Here is a 24,369-nt window from a genome sequence, read left to right as displayed (position 1 = left end):
ATATTCTATATAACGTAATTAGAATTTTGAATTATTTATTAGTCGTTGCCAGTTGCCATGGAGATTTGAGGTTAGTTAAAATCAAAACCAACTTTCTTGACTTATTGCAAAGTTTTTAATGTATAATTGTAATATTCTAATTCAATGGATAAAGATCGTGTAGAATTGATTGATAAAAATGATGAAGTTATCCCGCTATCACCAACTGTTGATGAGTTTGATGAAACAGAATTCATTGGAGATATTTCACCAAACGCCAAAAACTCGGCTTGGGTAAGCTTACTTGAATAAATTAATTATCTTAGACTATGTATACTCAAAAGAACACTCAAAACTTGATTGAATTGATTTAGGCTTGATAAATTGAAATGAGAGCTTTTAAACAAGTAGACTAGGTAATCAATGGTGTCCGTGTTTAAAGCAAGCTAGGACACCGATGATTTTCATGTTCTAAACAAGCTAGGACACCAGCGGTGTCCGTGTTTAAAACAAGCTAGGACAACAGTGTGGTGTCCGTGTTCAAACTGGGACACCATTGTGGCGACCATGTTCTAAGCAAGCTTGGCCACCAGTGGTGTCCATGCTCAAAGGTGTATTGCCGGTACACCTTTAATGGTGTCCTATCTTGGCATCTCTGGTTCCTTACTAGTCCCAGCTTGACATCTCTGGTGTCCCATCTTATTTTATTCATGGTCACTAAATTGGAGTCTCACTGATAGTGACTCAGCCTGTTATATTAATGTAAATGTTTTCTTCTTTGGCTACACCTTATCCCAATCATATGGGGTCGGCATTACCATCCTTCAGCCGTCTCCTCCACAAAATCATGTCCATCTCCTTCCCGTGTCCCCAACCCCTCTCCTGCAGATCAGCCTCCACTCTGTCTCACCATTTCATCCTTGGCATTCCCCGCCCTCTCCTGTCACCCAGATCCAAATCCTGTACCCTCCGTCCCACATAATACTCCTCACGTCTCTGTACACGTCCAAACCACCTCATCCTGGCCCGCATCTTCCTACCCAATGGTCCCACCACAAATGCAGTTGTGTGTATTTTTGAATTCAAAATTTTATAAAATAACTTGATTAATTCAATATGAAGTGATAATTAAGTGTTATATTTAAATATAGTTTGGTGTTTTAATTTCTATAAACTCAAAATGTTTAGCTTGTATAGGCTATATTTTTGGAAAAAATTGAACTTAAACGTTTTACAGTAGAAACCTATTTTTTGGACATTTTATTAATTTATCAAAATTTTGGAATGGAATAGATTTGGGAATGGAATAGATTTGGACTAAGCCTGTTGTTCCTTCCTAATCATATTCATATGATTTGTGATTCTGTCCACGAATAAATAAATAAATAAATGTAGCTCTAATCACCTCATTACGAATCCTATCCCTTCTTGTGACCCCACACATCCATCTTAGCATTCTCTAACAAGGGCACTATAGTGAGGTCCACGTTATAATGGCAGTGTTTGATTAGCAATCGTTTTGCTATCTTTGTCCATCATTCAACATAGCGAATAGAGCTATCTCCACCTCGCTTTGTTCTGTTGCCAGATCGTCTTTCAACAATGTAGAATTAATAATTAATTAGCATAATATTTCATCTTTTCTATGAAATTAATGAAAAATATCATTTCTTGCTAAATAAAATATGATTGATTATAATTTTAAATGAGAATGGACAGTTTATATAACATCAATAAATCTGTATCAGCTACCGTCTATAGAAGGCACTGACAAGACAGAGGAACGGCAACGTTGATGTCTTATCTTTCTCCACTGCCATTATAACGTGGACCTCATTATAGTTATTTTCTATGATTGAACATTCAAATAGCCCTATTGAAATGCTTTATTAGACCATGTTATGAATTTATCAAATCTTAGCTTTAGTGAGGTCCATGTTATAATGGCAGTGGAGAAAGATATCAACGTTGCCGTTCCTCTGTCTTGTCAATGCCTTCTATAGACGGTAGCTGATACAGATTTATTGAATTTTTTTTCATTAATTTCATAAGAAAAATTAAATATTCTGTTAATTATTAATTCTACATTGTTCAAAGACGAACTGGCAACAGAGCAAAGCGAGGTGGAGATAGTGCTATTCGCTTTGTTGAATGATAGACAAGGATAATGGCAGTGTAGGAAGATAGAAGAAAAGGGTTGCCATATCTCAGCCTTGCCACCCAAACAGCTGATACTGGTATATCTGATGAATCGACATTTATATCTGGTAAATCAGTCGACTTGAATCTTAGACCTCACTTCGCTCTATCTGTTCACAGAAAGACTCGAACAATCAGGAAGAAAAGGAGAAAACATTATTGGACAGCGAACATGGGAAAGTAACGGTGGAATCGGCGAGTAAAGCTAGTACGCCTGCGTCAGCAAAAAAAGAAAGACTGCCTCCTCTTTCAAAGCTCTCCTCTCCTCGTGGTAATGTTGACGAGATTCAACAGGTTGGCACGGATGATGGCAAGTCAATGGTAAGATTTATATCCAGAAGGAATCAGACAAAGTAAAAATACCTCTCTAGGCAGTCATATTTTATTATTATTATTTCTATTAAAACTAGTCACTAGGACTAACCATTAATTTTGCTCTCACATTTCTTATTCTAAAATATAATACATTTTTATTGCTAAAGTCTTCCAGTGGAGCCTACAGTTCTAATCTATAATTTCACTACTTCAAATTCTTTCACTACACTTTTATTTAATATACTTTTCCACTCCACTAGCACTACACCAACTCGAAGGGCTTGGTTCTCTTCAACCTCCTTGTGAGTTCAGTGTTGTCCAGTAGTTGGATCGTCTTATCTCACTGGTCACATAGGGGATGTGCAGATCTCAGTGCAAATCGCTGCTCCTCATATACCAGGGCGCATTCACCATGTTCCGCAGTACTTTATTCTGGAATGTTTGAATGTCTGATTGATGTTAGATGTTCTAGAGCAGCCCCAAAGCTGAATTCCATACGTCCAGACAGGTTTTAGAATTTGTTTGTAAATCAAATATTTTGTTGTCCAATGAGAGATGTGATTGTCGGCCCAACAGCCAATAGATTTTACTGTATTTGAGTCCCAGCTCGCTCCTTTTCGGAAAAAGGTGCATTTTTTCGGTTTTTAGTGAATTACTCATTAATCAAAAAACTATGGCCTCCAGGAAAAAGGTTGTCATAAGTGAAATTAAACTACGTAAAATTCTCTACAAAAAATTATAATTGATTAATAAAAATTTGATTAATAATAGTGGAGATATAAAGTGGAGAAAATAGGGGAAAATATTCATTTTACAAAAATTACTATACTTTACGGTTACAAATTCCACTTATACTACTACAAATAATTATAATACTATGTGGAGTTTTTAATACAGGTTTGTGCGAGTAATCCTAGTGAAGGTATGGAGGGCTTGAAGTCAAGATAATGTGGCTGTGGAAGGGGGGGGAGCAGACGGCTGGAACGTGCTGGCGTGCTAACCCCCCACCCATACCACCACCACCACTGCCGCGCAGTCACGCCAGTGCCTCCCGCCTCCCACCAGTCAGGCGGGAAAAATAAAATAAAAAACTAAATAACATTAAATTAAAAAAAAAAATTACGGCGAAAACTGTATGGTTGTGTTTGATGGTTACACTGATGTCAACAGCACAAAACAAGCAGAGCAGAAGCGAAGAAGGCTCACAAAAACCTCGTTTGACATGAACTTTCATGAAAATACGACCATCACAGTCCAACAGGAGCATTTCCTAGCTAATGAAAGGAACAAAACAAGACAGATCGACAAGTTAATCGAGAAAATGATGGAAACAAGTATTGAAACAAATGTTGCCACCGGAGATGCTGATACCACCATTATGAGGTGTGGCTTGAATTGAGCTGAAAAAGAAACCGATAGGACCAGGTGTTAAAGAAAGATTTGAAGTATTAGATGAATTACAAATGATTGCAGAATAAGCAAGCACACAAGTCAGAAGAGTAAACTTTGAAGAGAAACATCTCATAGATAGAAGAAGTAATTGCATTTGATCCAGGTGTTGTTATCCTGTTTAAGCTTTTTAGTTATTTTCGCACATTCAATATACTGTTCGGGGATTGTATTAATGATTTTACTGCTTATGTATATAAGTTGTCTTCTGATCGTTTCTATGTTTGTATTGTAAATTAAATATTTATTCGCTGTAGGTCTTGGGTTGTATAGGCTGTTGTTGACAGCGTTATTTGTAGGGGGGAAATCAGTTTTATGCTTAATAATAAATTTTACTACATTAAAAATAATATAAATAATTGTCCAATTGTGAGAAAATTGAATTCTTGAAAAGTCCAACTGGTTGGGATAAGTCTAGGTTTATTTAGAATAGTTTTGATGATAAATTTTTGACATAAGAAAAGTTCTTCCAAATGTGAGTTATAACAGTCCCCCCACACGGTTATCCCATAATTTATTGATTGAAGATCCTACTGGATGTGTTTATTTCACTGGGTTAATTTACTGTTTTTATATACTTGTTTAATCTACTGATATTGATTGTATTTTGCATATTTCAGGATAAGAAACAGCAGCACCTGGAAGAGCCAAAGAGCAGTCGAAGGCAGTCGGTCGGTGATTGGTCGATTGATAGTGGGCGGAGTCTCACCTCCCAATCAGACAGTCGCTCTTACCGGGAAAGACTCAGAGATCGTTTTCAAAACAAGGTAACGTTATGAAACTTTTCCGTTCTCTAAAATAATTAATTTCGTTTTTGTCTTGTGTAAAACATCAACACAGTTTTTATCTCAACATTCATTCAAATCAATTTCAATTACTATAATTAACAATTGGTTCTCATCTTCAACTATTCAATTATCAAATATCGGCTGCAAATAAATCGACAAATACTGTTAAAAAATTATATTTTAATACAGATGGAAATTAATGAGAAATTGCAATTATTCAAATGCTAATGAATTAATTATTATTATTATTAAACGAAAATCCAAATTAAATGCTGTAATTCACCCCGAAGACTTCTGCTACTGCAAATATTGACAACAGGGTAAACAACTAGAAGGAAATCCGATGAGCGCTACTATTAAAAAAATATTTGTCAGCCTGGGAATCGAACCCAGTACCTCCTAGCATTATCATTTAAATAATTGCAATATCAGTAATTTCCATCTGTAGACTGGCTGGCCGCTATGGCTTTGTATAAAATGTGCGCTGCTATCCAGAGATTGTCAGTTTGGTGTGAGGGTAAGCATTCCTGACCGGCAATTAGAAGGTACTGGGTTCGATTCCCGGGCTGACAAATAATTCTTGAATAGTAGCGCTCATCGAATTTCCATCTAGCTGTTTACCCTGCTGTCAATATTTGCAGTAGCAGAAGTCTTCGGGGTGAATTACAGCATTTAATTTGGATTTTCGTTTAATAATAATAATTTATATTTTAATATTTTTTACAATTTTCTTAGGATCGACCTGGTGGTGGAACGTCAGTGGCGTCGTCTCAGTCATCTTTTTGGCAGCGTCGTCTCAAACAAAAGTCGCCTGTTGTCTCCAAATATGATGATTTTGTAAGTTTTTTATCAATCTTCTAAATCTATTTATTGAATTTCATTACTTTGATTCGGCTTTAATACCTTATTGTTCTCCATAATATGCAGCAATCATGGTAAATGATAGGGAACGCGACTAGGTGCCACCCCGACTACTTGACACACCCCATCAACCAGTCTCCTTTTAAAACCGGTTTTTAGGTGACAAGTTGACGTGAGCCATCCCCGTCTATTTGTCTCCTTTCTAAGGAGGTGACAACTAGTCAGGGGGACACTCTGACGCGAGGGTGCGAGGTGTCAAGTTGTCGTTTACGGTCATGACTAGTTGGCACCTTTGGTCCAGTAGGTGACAAGAAGTCGGGGGGACAACTTGACGGCAATGGATATTTTTACGAGGCTACAAGTAGGCGCCTATGGCCAAAATGACCAGGTGTCAGGTAGTCGGGGTGACACCTAGACGGCGACCCATAAGAACTCATTAGTTTCGTAAAACCGAAAAACTGACTGCGGTTTGTTCCAAGGTGATAGAATTGTAATATTACACCTAACACCTAAAAAAATGTCTTGTATTCAATTCAATTTATTCACAACACACAAAAGTACAATGAGAAAAGACAATATACAACAAAACAATAACAGTAAAAATGATATTAACACATTAATAGACAATATTGCTAAAATGATGTGTGCTAGAAGAAAGAGGGGGAAAATACCTTGCCAACTATGGTTTCCCATGTAATAAGCAGGTAAGGTATAACTGAAAGGGAAGGGTTTGTGATAGGGAAGTGAAAGAAGGCAGGTAGATAGGCATGGCTGAGGGAAGGGAAGATAGGATGTGAATTAACGATCCAGGTAACGGTTACAATAATTAAAAGATTAAAAAAATAATTGCTTTTTATCCAATTAATAATTTCCTGCTTCATTTTCTTTGTAATTTTAGCATTGTTGAGATGATGATCCGGAATTTAATTGATTATTATAGTACTTAGATAAATAAGTTGCCGTCTAATTGTTTCAATATTAGTATTATATATCAAATACTTATTTGAAGTGAAGTAGGTCACAAGCTGTAATGTCTATTTAATGAGTTGTTGGTGCATGGAAAATTTGTTCTATTTTTTATTAAATATTTAATTACATTTTCAACATATAACTGTCTAACAGTCAAAACCTTGAATTCATCAAATATAAATCGGGAAAAATCTGGGTTTATTTTAATTATTGTATTATGAACACCTAGACAAGCATTATTCAGGTTACCTGGGCAGGTAACCCATGCTCCGCAAGGATCTAATCAAAAACAGGATAGACTGGGCCTACTGAGATCTTACACAATTTAAAATAGACCTATAACAATCCTCGGTTAATTAATGATCTATATGAAAAATTAGAAGTTGATCAGTTGAGTAGTTCAGACGTGATGATGCGTCAAACATAATTTTCCTATCCCGTACGTGTATAAACCAGTTCTTTCCTTCATTACATTATAGTATAGAAGTCTCTGAGTGGTCAGTCAGTTCCTTACTTAATTTTAAAATATCGGGGCACCGAGCTTCGCTCGCTATTTTTATTTATTGATAAACAGAACACAATTCTCTAAAATGATCGTGTTTATATTTTACAGCTGGCTATATGTCAGCTTATAAATTTCGGGGATGCGATATTTTGATTTCCACAGAATCACTCGTTCACTTTTTACCATCCACAGACGACGAAAGTCTCAGCTGTTTCAGCCAAATATGAATTATCCTTTTAATATTGTTCAGCGAGTTTTCCCAAGGATGAGACCTAGTGCAATCGAATTTTTATATCATAAACCTACTATGTTCCAAATTTCGTGAAAATCGTTAGAGCCGTTTTCGAGATCCGTTGAACATAAACAACCAGATAAAAATATAAATATCCAGATATAAAAATACAGAAATTTCTCGCTTAATATAATAGGATAGTTCATCTATTATGTTTTGAATTCTATCATAGCTTCTTCTGTTATATGGTACTATTTATTCTACAAATGTTAATAGTTGATCAACTAATTGATCTATCAGAGAGTTTCTAATTCATGAAGACTAGTATTATCTTACTTCATTCTATTCAAATATAATTCAACATATGTCTTGTTTTTTTCTCTTTAGTTTCGCAAGGAAGAAGAAGAGATAAGTGCCGCTTTAGAAAAACATCAAGAAATGAGAGTCAAATGGCAGAAAATGGATCACTTGTCATCTGAGGTACCAGATATTTAACATTCCAATGTTCTAAATCTTCAAACCCAAGATTTATCAGTTTTCTGACCTGTATTTTATAGAAATCCTTTCAATCTATAGTATAACCTGATTGATACTTCACCTTGTTATTTATTGAATCACTAGCTAGCCCAGCGAACTTCGTACCGCCAAATAGTTAATGCATCTCATGACAAACTCTAGCTGAATGCACACCTGAGAAGGCGCGATGCGGCATTTTGCATCCAGGTGCTTCTTGTTATTGGTTTGAATGGAGGAACTCACACACACTGAATCGGACATGGCGTGGAACGGTGTGATAAGGCAATCTCCATAAGATCAACACTTTGTATCACCAAGCCGCACCTCCTCAGGTGTGCTTAGCCTTAGCTTAATCTGATGCACTATATTTTTATGAAAACTATCCAACAATCAGTATTTACATTTATATCTCAATATGGACTTCCTATGTGCTTAGTTGACCGAGCGAAGTGAGGTCTAAGATTCAAGTCGAAGGTTTGGCATTTCTCTTAATGTTTAAATGTTTATATGTTGCGCATTTACGGCGAAACGCGGTAATAGATTTTCATGAAATTTGACAGGTATGTTCCTTTTTTAATTGCGCGTCGACGTATATACAAGGTTTATGGAAATTTTGCATTTCAAGGATAATATAAAAGGAAAAATAAGCCTCCTTCATACGCCAATATTAGAGTAAAAATCAGACTATAGATGTGTGGAGAAGTCAGTCTATTGCTGTATTTCCATGAGGTCTACAGTTTCAATCAGATACTTGTGGATGAGAATACTGCGTGAGGTCTACTGATCACAGAACTACTAGTTAGTTGTGCAGGAGTTTGTATTTTTAATTATACCTAGTTGATGAATGCAGCTTGCTGGGCATTGAATGGTATAATCTCCTTGCTGCTGATTTTCCCGTGCATATACTAAATTTACAGCATTTCGAGTTCTACGACCCAAGTTTGGACGTTGTTCGTTCCGCGACATTATTATTAGAATTAAAATTTTTGTGAATCAGTAGAAAGAAAATAGAAAAACAGATCTACCGACGGCTGTTGGATGACGCAATGATTATAACAGCTGATTTTTATTTCTGTGTGTGGCCAGCTCACAATATCTTCTCCCATAAGAATTACATGTAAACTTTGAAGGACCGCAAGAGACACATACGTCGACGCGCAATTTAAAAAGGAACTTACCTGTCAAATTTCATGAAAATCTATTACCGCGTTTCGCCGTAAATGCGGAACCTATAAACATTTAAACATAAAGAGAAATGCAAAACCGTCGACTTGAATCTTAGACCTCACTTCGCTCGGTCAATTACTTGTTCTTGGAAACGTGAATGCTTCATTGTCTTGTTCCTGAAATTTAAAGAATATTGTCTCATAAATAAATCTTTTCTGAATTTTACAGGCAGAAGAGTCCTATAACTTTTTCACTAAAGTTTGGGATGAAGAAACAGAAGAAATAAAAGAAGAAAAACAGAAGATGTCTCCACCAGCAGGTAAGTAAAAATCTACAAATTCTCCTTTTCCAATTAATGCTGAAAATTTGAAGTGTTAGGCCGGTTGCACAAAAGCCGGCTAAATTTTAACCGTGATTAACTTTACGAGAACCAATCAGTGTTTTTGAAAAGACGGCTTCTCTGATTGGTTCTCGTGGAATTAATGACGGTCAAAATCTAACCGGCTTTTGTGCAACCGGGCCTTAGAGTAAAACTTCTTCAGAGTGAACAGTCTCACTTAACTTGGGTCCAGTTTCACAAACACCTGTTGAATTTTACATTCAAAATTGAATGTCACAAGCACCAGCCAGAGAAGACTTCGCTGATCGTTTAATCACGGTTAAAACTCAACAGGCTTTTGTGCAACCGAGCCTCAATGTTTTTCACTTATATTCGATGAGGCGGTGAATGATATATTAAGTGTCAGTCAGTTCTGGAATAATATAACCGCTTGATGATTTCAGAACTATATTATTTTAATGATATCATAGAGAAAAGATAGCATAAGAGGATATCCCATGGTATAGGTCGTTTATGTTCCACATTTCACAGTTAACTCAAGCCGATATTGTCGTAGTAGTTATTTTTCGTGAAGCTGGTACTCTTATACTGTGCTGCTCCTACACTCTCACCCAGACAAAATAGTAATAGACAGTAGTCGACAGAAATATCTCACTGTGAACTCAAGCCGATTACTCATGGACTACTTTATCTATAATTACTGTTTCATTGGGGGCGTTTATGATCTAAATTTCACTTTAAACTCAAGCTATTTCTCATAGATTGTTACTGTTTTGGCCACGTGATAGTGTAAGAACACCACAGTATGAGAGACTAACAGCTTCATGAAAAAATAACTACTAGGACTATCGGTTTGAGTTAACAGTAAAATCTGGAACACTAGTAGTTCTGTGAACAGTAGACCTCGCGCAGTTATAAACCACAGTCTCCTCTAATACTGTCCATCAGAGTAAATTCTGTCCTGTCCTGTCGTGTCGGCGAGATATTGGTGTATTAAAAACTAATGGCTGTTTGGGTTGTTGTATCGACAATACTAATAATTTGATGTGAACAGCTATGCTACTATCATCAACATTTTACCGAGTTGAAAGCAGAGAAAAGTCAATACTATGCTACTTCATGTTATCAATTGCATGCCTCACTGCATGCAACTAGTAGTCCACACAACAGCTGTGTTTTCAGTAAGTTACATTGAGATATTGAATTGCATGCGTCATTGCATGCAATTTATAATCTACTCGTCAGCTGATTTATGATGAATCATTCTATAATCTGATTTTTAATATTAGCGTATGGCTAGGGCCACACGAGCGCACAAAGTGCGTACGTTGCAACTTACTTTTTGACGGCCGTCGCCAATGACACCACACGAGCGTTGAGTGTGGTGCGTCAACGTCAGTTGGCTTTACGCAATGGAACCAGACAAAACAATAACTTTTGCATGTCTCGACGTGCGTTGTAGCATTTCTACGCAGTTCAAAAATCACCGTCCGTTACGACTTCCGTTACTTGGTACGCACGTACCTCGTGTGTTGTCACCAATTCACTTCTATGTATTTCTACAACGGACGTCAAAAAGTAAGTTGCAACGGACGCACTTTGTGCGCTCGTGTGGCCCTAGCCTATGAAGGAGGCTCCTTTTCCCTTTATATTATCCTTGAAATGCAAAATTTCCAAAAACCTTGTAGCTATATACGACGACGCGAAATCAAAAAAGGAACATACCTGTCAAATTCCATGAAAATCTATTGCTGCGTTTCACCGTGAATGCGGAAAATATAAACATACAAACATAAATAAAGAGAAATCCAAAACCATCGACTTGAATCTTAGACCTCACTTCGCTCGGTCAATAAACGCCCTACACCATGGGATATCTTGTTATTTGTTCTCTATGGTGTTATATTGTGATTTTACAAGTTAATTTAGTGATTGTTTAGTAATTTATTGATGAGAATTTCATGTTTTTTAGGGGATGACGTGGAAACAGAAGAGCAAACGAGGCTTTTAGCGAGTGACTTTCTCGGTTTACCGCATGAGAGCAGCTCTGTCCTGGATCCCTATGTCTTGCCCCAAGTTGAAGACTCCACTATGCAACTGCAGATGGAGGATGAAATATATTTTTATCCCACCAATGACCCTGGTAATAAACTTATCAATTCCTACTTACACATTAATCTAAACTAGTATTTCTATTCCATGAATTATACAGATATTTATCAATTCCTACTTTCACATAAGGGCTGTATGAAGGCTAAAAATGAACTTTCTACTCGTGATATTTTTCAAAGTTTTTCGATTTGTAATATCATCAAGCTATCAAAATGAAAAAGTTTTCTCCGGAAAACATTTTTTTTTTCTGATCATTACTATTTGAGATATGATCTCCTAAAGTTTAAATTTTTGGGACAAAACATTTCAAATTCGGTAAGAAATAAATCCATGTGATTTAGAGGATAGACTCTTCATGGTATTGTTGATCTAAAACAAAAATTTTCTGAAAATATCAATTTTTAAGATAGTTATTCAATTTACTAAAAATAACTTTCAGTTGAGTTATTTTTGGTGAATTGAATAAGTTTTTCAAAATATGATATTTTCAGAAAATTTTTGTTTTACTAGATCAACAATACCATGAAGAATCCATCCTCTGAATCTCATGGATTTATATCATACCGAATTTGAAATGTTCTGTCCCAAAAATTCAAACTTCAGGCGCTCATATCTCAAAAAGTAATGATCGGAAAAAATGTTTTCTGAGAAAACTTTTTCATTTTCATAGATTGATGATATACAAATCGAAAAACTTTGAAAAATATCACAAGTAGAAAGTTTATTTCTAGCCTTTGCACAGCCTTAATCTAAACTATTAGTTCTGTGAACAGTAGACCTCGCGTAGTTATAAACCTCCTCTTATACTGTCCATCAGAGTAAATCCTGTCTGTATGTCGTGTCAGTGAGATATCGGTGTAAAAACGGCTAATGGCTGTTGGGGTTGGTGTATCAGAAATGCTAACATCAGAAGCTAAACTTTTACAATACATACTGGCAACAGGTCAGTCCGAGTTGAAAGCAGAGAAAGGTCGAGAGACAATACTATGCTATTTTAGTTACTAATTGCATGCGTTATCGCATTATTGAGATGTCAATTGCATGCAATGACGCATGCAATTAATAATCCACTCGACAGCTGATTTATGATAAATAATTATATAATCTGATCTTTACGATGATATTGGCGTTAGAAGTAGACTCCTTTTCCTTTTGTATTATCCTTGAGATGCAAAATTTCAAAAAAACCTTATATATATAGGTACGTCAACGCGAAATTCAAAAAGGATCATACCTGTCAAATTTCATGAAAATCTATTGCCGCGTTTCGCTGTAAATGCGAACATAAGTATAAACATAAAAACATATAAAAATAAAGAGAAATGCAAAACCGTCGACTTGAATGTTAGACCTCACTTCGCTCGGTCAATTAGTATTTCTATCCCATGAATTATACTGGTATTTATCAATTCCTACTTTCACATTAATCTAAACTAGTATTTCTCTCCCATTGTCCAAAGCTCCGCCAATTTATGTAGATGCATAACAATATTATCTATTTTATCTATAGTTTACAAATTGCTTTTTTCATATCATATACAGCTCAATAATTATTTTCTTAATTTATATTTTGTGAATTCATCTATAATTTTGCTGTATTGTAAGCTATTGTATATAAGTGTATAAGCCAGTATATATATTGTAATCTACATAAATAAAGTACTCAATCAATCAATTATAAAGGCATTTATCAATTTCTTTTTACACATGAATCTACTCTCCCCTGTAGAAATAGCATGTTTACATTTTTTCTTTAAATATTTAATACTGTATCGCCTATCCGCTTTGTAGAATGTTTGACAAGGATAGCAATAAAATTGCTAATCAAACACTGTCATTATAACGTGGACCTCACTATAAAACACGGAACTCTGAACGGTTGACTGATAAGCTCTCTTAGGGCCGGTTTCCGAGCTCGGGATTTGGCTAAGTTCTAGACTTTAAACAGCTGGAGTCAGAAAATTGGTTTTCCAAAACGGGGCGTAGTCGCAGTTTTTATAACAGTGGTCGCAGTTTTTACTTTCTCATTTCTATAATTGGCAACGTTTTTCTTTGACGAAATTAAACATTTCTAAATAATTCAAAATAGCTGAAAATTCTCTTTATTTTATTTTGTGTTTAATTTTCTAGCTTTTTTAAATTTAATTCAAACATGTCTTTGACAATGACTATGACTACGCCTCGTTTCGGAAAGCCAATTTTCTGACTCCAGCTGTTTAAAGTCTAGGACTTAGCTAAATCCCAAGCTCGGAAACCGGCCACTAGTGTAGTCTGTAGCTTGGATCCAGTTTTGGATTAAATGACAAGTAAAAAGTTGATTGGAAAACTTCATTATTCATTACAGTAAATTGAAGTTTCAATTCTTATTCCTCCAACATTTCTTTATTCTCAAACAAATTTTCATATCATTATTTATTTATTCATATGACTTTCATTGGCAGAGAGATCCTTTTGGATGTTCTGCCTTGCCGTATTACCCAATGTCATTTCCTATCAACACTCAAGTTTATAGGTTATTTATATTGGGTTCTTCATGTTCTCTCACTAAAATTTTCATATCTATTCCTATTTCAGTATGCCATTTTTCATTCTTATTATTCATGTATATTTGTTTTTCATGATCAGTTCCTCTAGAAGACAAAATAGACGGAGATGTGCCGATAAGACGATTAGAAGAAGAGGGATTATTTGTTGGCGATCCGCCGCAGATTCCGCTGAGCTGGCAAAACAGAGAGCGCTCCTTCCATACAGCTGATAGATTGATCGGCCAAAAACAAAAATATTCTACAGATGATAATATTTTCCAAATTATTAAAAAATTAAAGTAATTCGAAATAAAATAAAATATCAAATTCCATTTACCATCTATCCTATTTACTTCATTAATTTGGCAATTGAGTGTGACGTCACATCTTGGAAGTGCGGTGAAGAAAAATCTTATCGTTTGGGAGGTATGTGTCGGATCGTGCCGTATGATGATGTGCTGAGGACTGAACGTGCTTCATTTATGTGAAGGAGAGATAACACATATATGTCGTTGTCGTATCGTGTCTACCGGTTTTATGAGGACTATATATATCGGTGAGTTGATCAATAATATATATATTGCCAAATTGTCCTGCATATTCCATCATCATCACATGTTTTACCTCAGGCCTATTAATACTATTAATTGATTGAGTTATTCGGAGCAATTATGAAATATAATGAACCGTTTAAAATAGGAAAATATGGAAACAATTTTAATTTATTCAAATGAAAATAGGCCGAAGTAGTAGTGGATATTTCAAAATTGGGATTTCAAGATAATAAACCCCAATAGTCCATAGTTAAAACTTTATATAACAGAACAAGTTGAAAAAACAGACAAGGCTGTGAAACAATTTTGAGGTTAGGATGATGACGTCTCAGCTCGACTTCGTCCGGATAGAGCCGGAAAATCCCATTCAATGCGGATCGAAAACTAGATCGGCCGGAGACGGCCGTGCACGGACGTATGAACCTGTTGCAATGGACGAGCATCTATAGTTTTCTTTGTTGGGGGATCGGTCGGACGAGTTCGGTAGTTGTCGGCCGATGCTAGTTCGGACGAAATCGGTTCCAGCTTACTCATTCATTTTATTACAAAAGTTAAGGAGAATAAGGCAAATGTGTCAAACTCCATGATAGTTATTCGCTACTTTATTTTACATAAAACTACTTTATTTTACTGTGAAATATTACCATGATTTTGTGTTTCAGGCATTGGTTTGGAAATGATGGCCGTTTAAAAACGCTCTCCGATCCTTTGCTAACGACTGCCTTCCATCCTCCATTGTACAATGCAAAACTGAATCCTGCCTTGAAGCTCAAATATAAACCGGTAACAACTATTTTCATTATTAATTGCATCAAAATTATTCTCATACTCACCAAATATTGCAGGACATGTCAAATTGAAATGTGAAGTTTATAGAACTAATTAGCTTCTAATATGCACAATCGGTTATACAATATGGTATACGGGCTTGGGATGGGGCTTTGAATACATATCTCAAAAAGCTATTCATAATTCAAAAATATATAATTAAAACTATGCTATGCAAGCTGAGACGTTATCCCATCTGTGATCTATTCAATGGTTTTAAAGTGTTGACCGTTCGTCAGCTCTACATAAAAAACCTGATATTTTACATAAAAAAACAATAAACATAAATTTAATAGGCATGTAACCGGTTCCAACTTGAACTTACGTCCTACTAGAGACATATATTTTATTGCTAAATTTAACTTTTGTCTTTATTTTTCACTTTACTGATGCTCAATTTGACTGTTTTTTGACTCAATTGTTGAAAATTTTACTTGTGACAGAGGTTTATTATTTATTTTTTATTTATTCTCTTTATGTTTTATATTTACTGTATAAACGGTTAGGTACTTCGAGGAATTTTATATTTTGTTTGTTTTTTCAGGTTTTATTATTATTATTTTAGTTTTTATTATTACTCTATTTCTGTTTGTGTGAAATTGACAAAGACTTATTCTTTTTCTTTTTAGTTATCAAAATTGAGTGACTGTCTCGTTCATATTATTATGTGCAATAACAATAGTGTAGAACTTCAACCACAGCTGTTAAGCTACTCAAGTTCTTTTCTTTTTTTCCATCATGATACTGTTTTCCCTAATAATTTATTACATTGTAAAGCATTTGTAAAACATGTTGTGAATAAAAATTTCAGATTTCAGATATAGAACACAATTGATGTTGTGGAACCTCTTCATAACTGAGTAAATTTATATAGGTAAATTCAAATTGCTTTGATCATTAGTTACTCCTACTTACAAAACCATGTTTGCATGTCAAGACTAATACGGTACTAGACAGTATTAAAAACAGTAATAATAGACAGTAATCGGCTTGATATTTGGTACATAAACAACCTATACCATGGGATATCTTCTTATGCTATCTTTTATCTATAGTTAAACTCTCATATTCGACTTTAAAATGAATGAATGAATGAATTTTATTTGCCAAAAACAAAATACAAAAAAAAAACTTTACAAAAAATAAATATAAGTAGGCTATATGCTGCTGCACTTAAACCAAGATACATCAACATTCAGACATTATTTAATAAAATATTAAGACATTGTCAAAAACCACAGATTTATTTATTGTTAGAAAAGTTTTAGTTTATCAGAGATTGACAATGGTGTAACAACCGAAACCGGTCTTTCTAACTATCAATAAATATGTGGTTTTTGACAATTTCTTAATCTTTTATTAAATAATGTCTGAATGTTGATGTATTTTAAAGTCGAATATGAGAGTTTAACCATAGATAAAAGATAGTATAAGAAGATATCCCATGGTATAGGTTGTTTATGTACCAAATATCAAGCCGATTACTGCCGAATACTGTCTATTATTACTGTTTTTAATACTGTCTATTGTCCGAGAGATATTACTTTGGCTCTTTCTCGAAGACAGAGAGGCCTGATACTCCTCCCTTCACCAATAACTGCCACTACCTCACAGCATTCTCCCTACTCTTTTTTTAGCAGTGTGTCAACATGCTTACTCCTTTCCACTACTCTGTCCATGCTACAAACTGTACAAGGAGAAATTGGTTTCCCCTCTTCATGTTAAAAGTAATATCTCTCTGACTATAGTATTTAAGGCCAGCAGTCTTGCCTATCTTCTGCAATGCTAACTTATGTACCTTTCTCTCAGAAACCATTCTAGCTACAGACATGAATTTTGGCACACTGTTTCATAGTTATATTATGGAGACTTTAACCAGTTCATATAAAAAGTTATGATTTTTTAAAGAAAATCCTTATAAAAAGTGAATAATTTTACTCAAAATTGACCAAAAAATGTGAATCAATTAGTATATTTTAATAATCTCTGGTTAAAATGTTCATCTAAATCATATTGATGGCTCTGTGAAATTTCATCACTGTGATATGGAGGGTTTTTGAGAAAAAGGTACATCAAGTTTAAAAAATACGTTTTTGAGATAATCGCTTGCGAAATTTTTTTTTCTAAAAACTCACATTCAATGCCGGTGCTGAAAAATTTGACGCATAGGTTGTTCTTATATTTTTCTCATAAAAAAAACATTGAATGAAAAAGACTAAGAAATGTTGTCAAAAACACAAATTTTATTGAACCTTAGAAAGACTGGTTTCGGTTATTACACCATTGTCAATCTCTGAATATTTCTTAGTCTTTTTCATTCAATATGAATGATTACCACAATATCAACTTCTCCACTACCCAAAAAGTAAAAAACATTGATAAATACATATTGTTATACATCGTTACAAAGAGGAAAAGTAAGCTATCGACCTGTACTAAAATCGATATTTTTATCGTCGATTTTCACTGAACTGCTGTCCAATATCAACCATAAAAATATCACAATATCAACTTCTCAACTGCACAAAAAGATTCAAACATTAGATTTGTTAAAAACTTTGAACCAATGTATCTATTCTAGCCTGTCTAGCCGTGTGTATGTCTATATTATTTATCACTTTTTCTATTTACCAATATTCACATCTTCATCTATGATTCAGTTTGTGTTTTATTCCATCCATTTGACATTGCATCTGATAATTCTGGATTTCTCCAGGCAGCAATCTTCGACATGACGGAAAAGCGCAACTCTCTGGAAAAAGTTCCAGATGAGCGGCCATGTTTGCTGGAGCTGGAACTCGGGACTCTCAGCTTCAAGCATCATCCACTCTTCACTAGAGAATTTGTACTGGCTCAGAATATCATGTCCATGTACGATGCTTACAGGTCAGTTCATGGAATCAAACTACATTAGTTCAAATTCAAATTCAAATTATTTATTTGCAATTTCATTCGTTTACAATATTATTTACAACATGTAAAGAATTTCTGCATTGTCACAATTCCATATAATATTCAATTATATAAATCACAAATTTATAAAATACATAATAAGACACTAGAGAAATTTAGTAACACTAAGGCTACAAGTTTTTGATTTGAATCCAATCAAGCCTGTTCAATTCAAATTGAATCACAATTTCAATCCAGTTCAATTCAAAATGTTTGAATGAACAATTATTCCATTCAAAATTGTTCATCTGATAGATTCGAACAATATAGTGAGGTGCATGTTACTAGTAGTTCTGTGAACAGTAGACCTCGCGCTCAGTAAGTTACATTGACCTGTTGTTATGTTTTCTCAAAAATTAATACATAATTTATCAATTTAAAATGTCTAGAAAAAATCCTAAATAAACATAGAGCTTTCTGTCCTATCGTACCGTGACGTGTCATCCCGGAATGTGAGTGTGAGCGCTGTTATCAGGTCTGGCCGTCGATATGCCAATTCAATCAACCCATCAGAGAACATTCTGTGTTGTCGTGTTGGCGAAAAATCGGTGTGTTGAAATTAACAAAATAACCTACCATGATGCTGATTTCCTACAAACTTCATTTCTCACTTTTCATGATTTTAGAAATTTGTTGCAATTTTGATTATCAGATCATCCAGAAACAATACCCTAAAATGCTCGACACTACTTCTGAAACACCCTGTGTAGACTACAATAATATACAGTTGGGCCAGACCATATCAAGCGTTTTTTCAGATGAAGTTTTTAGAGTCCGCAGGGTAGGAAGCTTTCCGATTGGGTTGTCGCCTGAAAAAACGCTCTATGTGGTCTGGCCCTAATAGACTACTACCGTCAATACTGCCTGCGTGAAAACTTGACGTTCTGAATGGCTTTACTTTCTAACTCTTCCAGTATCTCAAGGACTGGTCAAAGTAGCTATGAACTGGGACCTTTACGAACTGATGTAGATTGTTACAAAAGTGACTTGAATAGTCGAATTGTTCGAAGTAGTTCATGAATTCAGATAGGTTCAAATCAGTTCGAATCAAATAGAGTTTTGTGGAAATATATTACTACGTGAACAATTATACTAGTATATTTATGAATTTTTCATAACAACTGATATACTGCCAGTAGATTATTACAAAAGTGACTTGAATAGTTCTAAGAGCCGGTCTCCGAGCTCGGGATTTAGCTAAGTTCTAGACTTTAAACAGCTGGAGTCAGAAAGTTGGCTTTCCGTAATGTGGCGTATACGCAGTTTTTATACATTCAACTCTTCCACCTTGAAGCATCTTCACATTTAGCTACGCTACGCTGAAATACGTCCTTTCTCATCGTAGCTGAGTGTGAAGATACCCCAAGTTTCTAATCTATTGAAGATATCCAGAGGCTCGCTTCACTAGCCTTTAAATGGGCCGGTTTCCGAGCTCGGGATTTAGGTAAGCTCTAGACTTTAAACAGCTGGAGTCAGAAAGTTGGCTTTCCGTAATGGGGCGTACTCGCAGTTTTTATGATAATCTTCATTTTCTCACTGGAAACGTTTTTCCTTGACGAAATGAAACATTCCTTAATAATTCAAAATAGCTTAAACTTTATAATTTTTCTCTCTATTTCATTTTGTGTTCAATTTTCCAGTTTTTCGAAATTTAGTTTAAACGTGGACTGCCACTACACCCCTTTCCGGAAAGCCAATTTTTGACTTCAGCCGTTTAAAGTCTAGAGTCCCGAGCTTGGAAACCGGCCTTAAGTAGTGAATACATTCAGATTGGTTCAAATAATTCTGTATCAAATAGAGTTTTGTTGGAAATATATTTATTTATTTGTTAATATAATCACAAATCATATGAATATGATCGGGATAGGTATATGTTACTATATTCATGGATTTTGTATTATAATCTTCTTATATAAATATAATCTTGTTATAATCTTATTTTCAACCAGGGAACGTCTAGAGTCTGAAGTGGGAGTACGTCTGGCTCAGCGGCTGATGGCACTCCGTTTGGCCCGCGATAATCTGATCAGAGCATCTGTCACCGCGTCGCCCTCACAACAGGCTGTCCAAGCTGACAAACTCAAAAAGTAAGCTCACTTCCAATTAATACTTTGCTATTTTACTACTTTATAATTTGTGCAAACCTTGGATTGCAGCATTGCACTTTGCCTCATGAGGCTCTTCCATGAATTCTTTCCTGCTAGATTGTCAAAACAAAGTAGTTTTACAAAAAAAGAGGAACGCCTTATTGGATAAATCAGTCTGTATTAGCTCTTAGGAATTGTGTCTTGATAGCATATGATAAGTATAGAATGGTTGAGTTCAAAGCCACTGATCGGTGAGTGAACGATGAGATCGGTGAGTGAACGTAGCTCTGAACGAAGTACTGTTTTGTCGTTGAACGATGCAACTGCATTTTGTGGCTGAACGGTTGCTCATGAGTCATGACAGACAGATGTTTCCCTTGTTGATCATATTTTGTAAACAAAACTAGAACTTAACCTATTTCATTGTAATCAATTAAAATGGAAAACCATCAGGTGATTGAAGTAGTTCTAAATGCTTTGTAAAATATTTTCAATGTTATAGAATTTATGTAATCATGCATTTCTCTGCTCCCAAATACATTATAATGGAGTCCATCATTTGTAAACAACCTCATATTCAGCCATGTATGTTTACATTCAGCTACTCTATTTACGTTCTTTTCCATCGGTGGAGAAGTACGATTAACTGATCAGTGAACGAACCGGATATGACGTATTTTTTTCTTATCAGTTAGACCATAGACCTTGAATAGGTATAAACGCACAATACCTATGCCTTCCCAATGCTAGCTCTTACTTGAAATTAAAGGTTCCATTGAGGTATTTTAGCGCGATATATTATATAAAATATATTTTTTGTAATATTATAGATCACAAAAATCTTCAAGATATTTAGTATGTAATAATCTTCCAGGCTGTCCCCTTAATGGCCGATTTCAATTCCAAATAATCTAGCGCTGGATGTGAGTCTATGCATCGTTCAACGACTAAACAGTACATCGTTCAGAGCCACATTCACTCACCGATCTCATCGTTCACTCACCGATCAGTGGCTTTGAACTCAACCAATCACCACATGATCAACGTGTGTTTAAATCTGTACGCAAGCTGTACATACATGAACTGAGACAGGCCAATTTGCAGTACAATAAACTAAAAATTGAGAGGGCTTCTAATAAGTTTTCTACGGCTTGGAACATTATCCGGGAAGTATCTAAGCCTTCAAGACAAACAATACGAAATACGTAATCAGCAATTAGCTGTTGATATCATATTTGACGGATCGTAGGCAGACGGTTTGTGTTCACGGTATTTAGATGAAAACGGTAGTGGTCATGAAATGTGTGCGCAGTGGCCAGCCAGCTACATTGCATCATCGCCACCAACCGACGTTTATAACACGTATTGGCAATTTATGAAACTCATTTGTTCAAAACAGATGATTGGATATAAAATGACGTCAGCTACACCGGAATTCAGCACAAACATGCGCGTGACACCTACCGTCTTCTTCTACATACCGTGGTTTGTGTTAATGGTGTCTTCTCTCATCCAAGATTATTATGTGAAATATGGCGATTCACAGGGATCGAATCTGGGGCCATTGCTTTTTATAATCATGACAAATGATATTACAGTGAGTGTGGACAGTGGGATAGTGAGCTGATGAGCTGATAGCTGATGACACATCAGTACTTTCATGTGATGCAAATCTGGATATTTTAAGGGAAAGAATGGCTGATGCTCAAAACGACATTTTTTTTGGTTTCAGGCAAACTACTTCTTATTGAATCGAGAAAAAATCAAGTCAATTATTTTTAATTTGAAAAATATAAAAGATGAAATCAACTCAGCTAAGCTACTTGGTATTGTTCTCGATACAAAGTTAAGATGGACATGCCATATTGACTGGTTATGTGGTCGGCTCAGTAGAGTGGTTTTTCTTATAAGATGTCTGAGAACTCTTGTTCCTCAGCAATATTTGAGGACGTCCTACTTCGGGGTTTTCCAGAGTTTGATTCAATGTGGGCTTATCCTATGGGGTGGAGCAGCCAATACTAGTAAAGTGCTGCTCCTTCAGAAAAAAGTAGTAAGGCTTATGGCCAATGCTGACTACCTCGCTCATTGTCGTCCAATATTTGTCTCGATGGAGTGAGTTTATGACTGTGTTCAGCCTGTACGTCATGCAACTCCTGGTCAGGGTCAGGGACGAGTTGGATGTTCTTGAATGTGGGTCTGAGATACACAGGCATTTCACCAGACAAGCATGTAATCTGAATGTTCCTTTTGTCAGGCTAAAAAAACTTCTAGGACATTGTAGAATATTATCAATTCAATACAATTCAATAATTCTTTATTGAGGTATTCAGCACACAATGATTAATGAACAAATTTTTTTGATCCAGGCTAAACTACATGAATAGCTATAGTTGAATGACTTAATGTATAGACATACAGAAGAATCCAATAATCAACAAAGTCTTGAAGGTCTTATTATGCAAAACGTAAATTAAATAAGTAACATGATTAAAAAAAATACAAACCTCCATTAGAAAAAATAAATAAAAATAAACATGTAATGAATAGCCTACACAATACCCAATCAAAGTGCTCTGACCCAGCAATAAAGGTATAGTCCCACATGAGTCATAGACTTGTGTGTGGGACGAGTACCGTCATATACTATCAATCAAGGCATTCAATAAGCTGCCTGTTAGTCTGAGAAATATTAATCAAGCCCGTTTTAAAACACAAGTTAAAAAATCTGCTAACAGAGAACCCATTATATAATGAAGAAGAATTTTTCAATTTGCCCTTCGATGTAATAAATACTTATTTTGAGTGATGATAATATAATATGTGTATGAATTGGCTCAGTAGTTTTATAGGATTTTATTCTTGACGACACCTAATGTACATTCGATTGCATTTATTGGTGGATTAACGTATTCTATTCTATTGTGATAGCTTGACAATTATTGTTTTGTGCACAGGTACAGCGCCGAAATTCGCAAGGTGCGCGCGGCGCGCTTGTCGGAGGGCGCACGCGACCGCCAGCTGACTGCGCGCCTGCTCTGCGAATGGCACCAATTGAAGCAACTGCGCATGCGCCAACACTTTGCCAGCACTAGGCTGCAGCTGCAGATATATAAGCCGGAGCAGGGCAACTCTCCCTTCAGTCTGCCTGACGAGTTGGCGGCCGAGATCAGAAAGTTGGTGTCTCGGGTCAGGTCAAGCCACATGAGGCGTTTTTTCGAACAGCGTTTCCAGAGTCGGCAGAGCAGGAAGCTCTCCGATTGGCTGATTGGGTTTTCGCCTAAATAAATGCTTGAAGAAACGCCTTGTGTGGTCTTGGCCTTAGCTGTAATGTGTGTACTCACGATTCACCTTTAGTCGTCAGGAGCTACTCAGCTGTAATGTCTGCACTCACGTTTTACTGCACTCACCGTTCACCATTAGTGTAGGTTGCACTATAGAGAAATTATAGCATAAGAAGATATGCCATGGTATAGGGCGTTTATGTCAATGTTAACTCGAGCCGATTTGGTTTGGTTTTCAATAGCTTCCTAGAGACACTTATCAGAGTATAGCAATTGTCAGAAGTTATAACACTGATACGCAGTGGCGGCTCGTCCTATGTGTTCAATGGTTCATTGAACCCCCAGAATTTAATCAACTTCCTATACAATGATGAATTTGCAACTCAAATAATTATATATTTATTTTATACTCATGAAATTACATCACAACATTTTTCATCTACGTAAGCTTGACGTCGATGTTTTGCGGCCGGTGCCTGAGAGCCCGGAGTGGCTTGCTTGAAACAGCACCGAATGGCATGACGAGACGGGTGGTGGTGGAAAGCAGTGTTCATTCCCCGATGTGAACCCAAAAACAGGGCTGGGTGAGGTAGTGGAACAGAGGAGGGAAATCGGTTTGCTAGCACGGATTTGGTTCACAATCCTGTCTGAACCAAGTTTACACGAGTTCATCCGAGAGTAGCCGAACCTAGCCGAGGCAAGTGAAGCAT

At 35.8% G+C, this 24,369-nt stretch overlaps 2 protein-coding genes across 3 annotated transcripts in view; both read left to right on the top strand.

Moving 5' to 3' along the window:
- LOC120351558 lies at window positions 1–14,445 on the top strand. Its single transcript, XM_039429359.1, has 9 exons — window positions 1–273; window positions 2,299–2,499; window positions 4,563–4,709; window positions 5,466–5,567; window positions 7,685–7,777; window positions 9,209–9,299; window positions 11,293–11,463; window positions 14,058–14,182; window positions 14,332–14,445. Exons 1-9 carry the CDS (start codon window positions 145–147, stop codon window positions 14,443–14,445), a joined length of 1,173 nt encoding a protein of 390 aa, XP_039285293.1. The 5' UTR covers window positions 1–144.
- The window catches only part of LOC111055776 (coiled-coil and C2 domain-containing protein 2A-like), a 66,628-nt gene continuing 56,648 nt past the window's right edge, over window positions 14,390–24,369 (top strand). The window contains exons 1-5 of one of the 2 annotated variants that reach the window (XM_039429816.1): window positions 14,390–14,513; window positions 15,174–15,294; window positions 18,056–18,225; window positions 20,241–20,378; window positions 23,333–23,551. In XM_039429816.1, coding sequence (XP_039285750.1) covers window positions 14,464–14,513; window positions 15,174–15,294; window positions 18,056–18,225; window positions 20,241–20,378; window positions 23,333–23,551 — 698 coding nt within the window. In that variant the 5' untranslated portion in view covers window positions 14,390–14,463. Of the gene's footprint in view, window positions 14,514–15,173; window positions 15,295–18,055; window positions 18,226–20,240; window positions 20,379–23,332; window positions 23,552–23,606; window positions 23,800–24,369 lie in introns of those variants that run through there. The other variant, XM_039429817.1, reaches the window with a different exon arrangement.

The sequence above is a fragment of the Nilaparvata lugens genome, chromosome 5, assembly GCF_014356525.2.
Source record: "Nilaparvata lugens isolate BPH chromosome 5, ASM1435652v1, whole genome shotgun sequence".
NCBI lineage: Eukaryota > Metazoa > Arthropoda > Insecta > Hemiptera > Delphacidae > Nilaparvata > Nilaparvata lugens.
Note: the sequence above shows the minus strand (reverse complement) of the source record. Positions and strands in the feature narration are given on the sequence as shown.

What these genes read in the sequence shown, in the direction of transcription:
- LOC120351558 (XM_039429359.1), top strand. Translation starts at nt 145, where the DNA reads ATGGATAAAGATCGTGTAGAATTGATTGATAAAAATGATGAAGTTATC. An exon ending in ACGCCAAAAACTCGGCTTGG is followed by an intron (nt 274 to 2,298) that starts GTAAGCTTACTT and finishes ATCTGTTCACAG; the next exon opens with AAAGACTCGAACAATCAGGA. An exon ending in GAGAGCGCTCCTTCCATACA is followed by an intron (nt 14,183 to 14,331) that starts GCTGATAGATTG and finishes TTGGCAATTGAG; the next exon opens with TGTGACGTCACATCTTGGAA.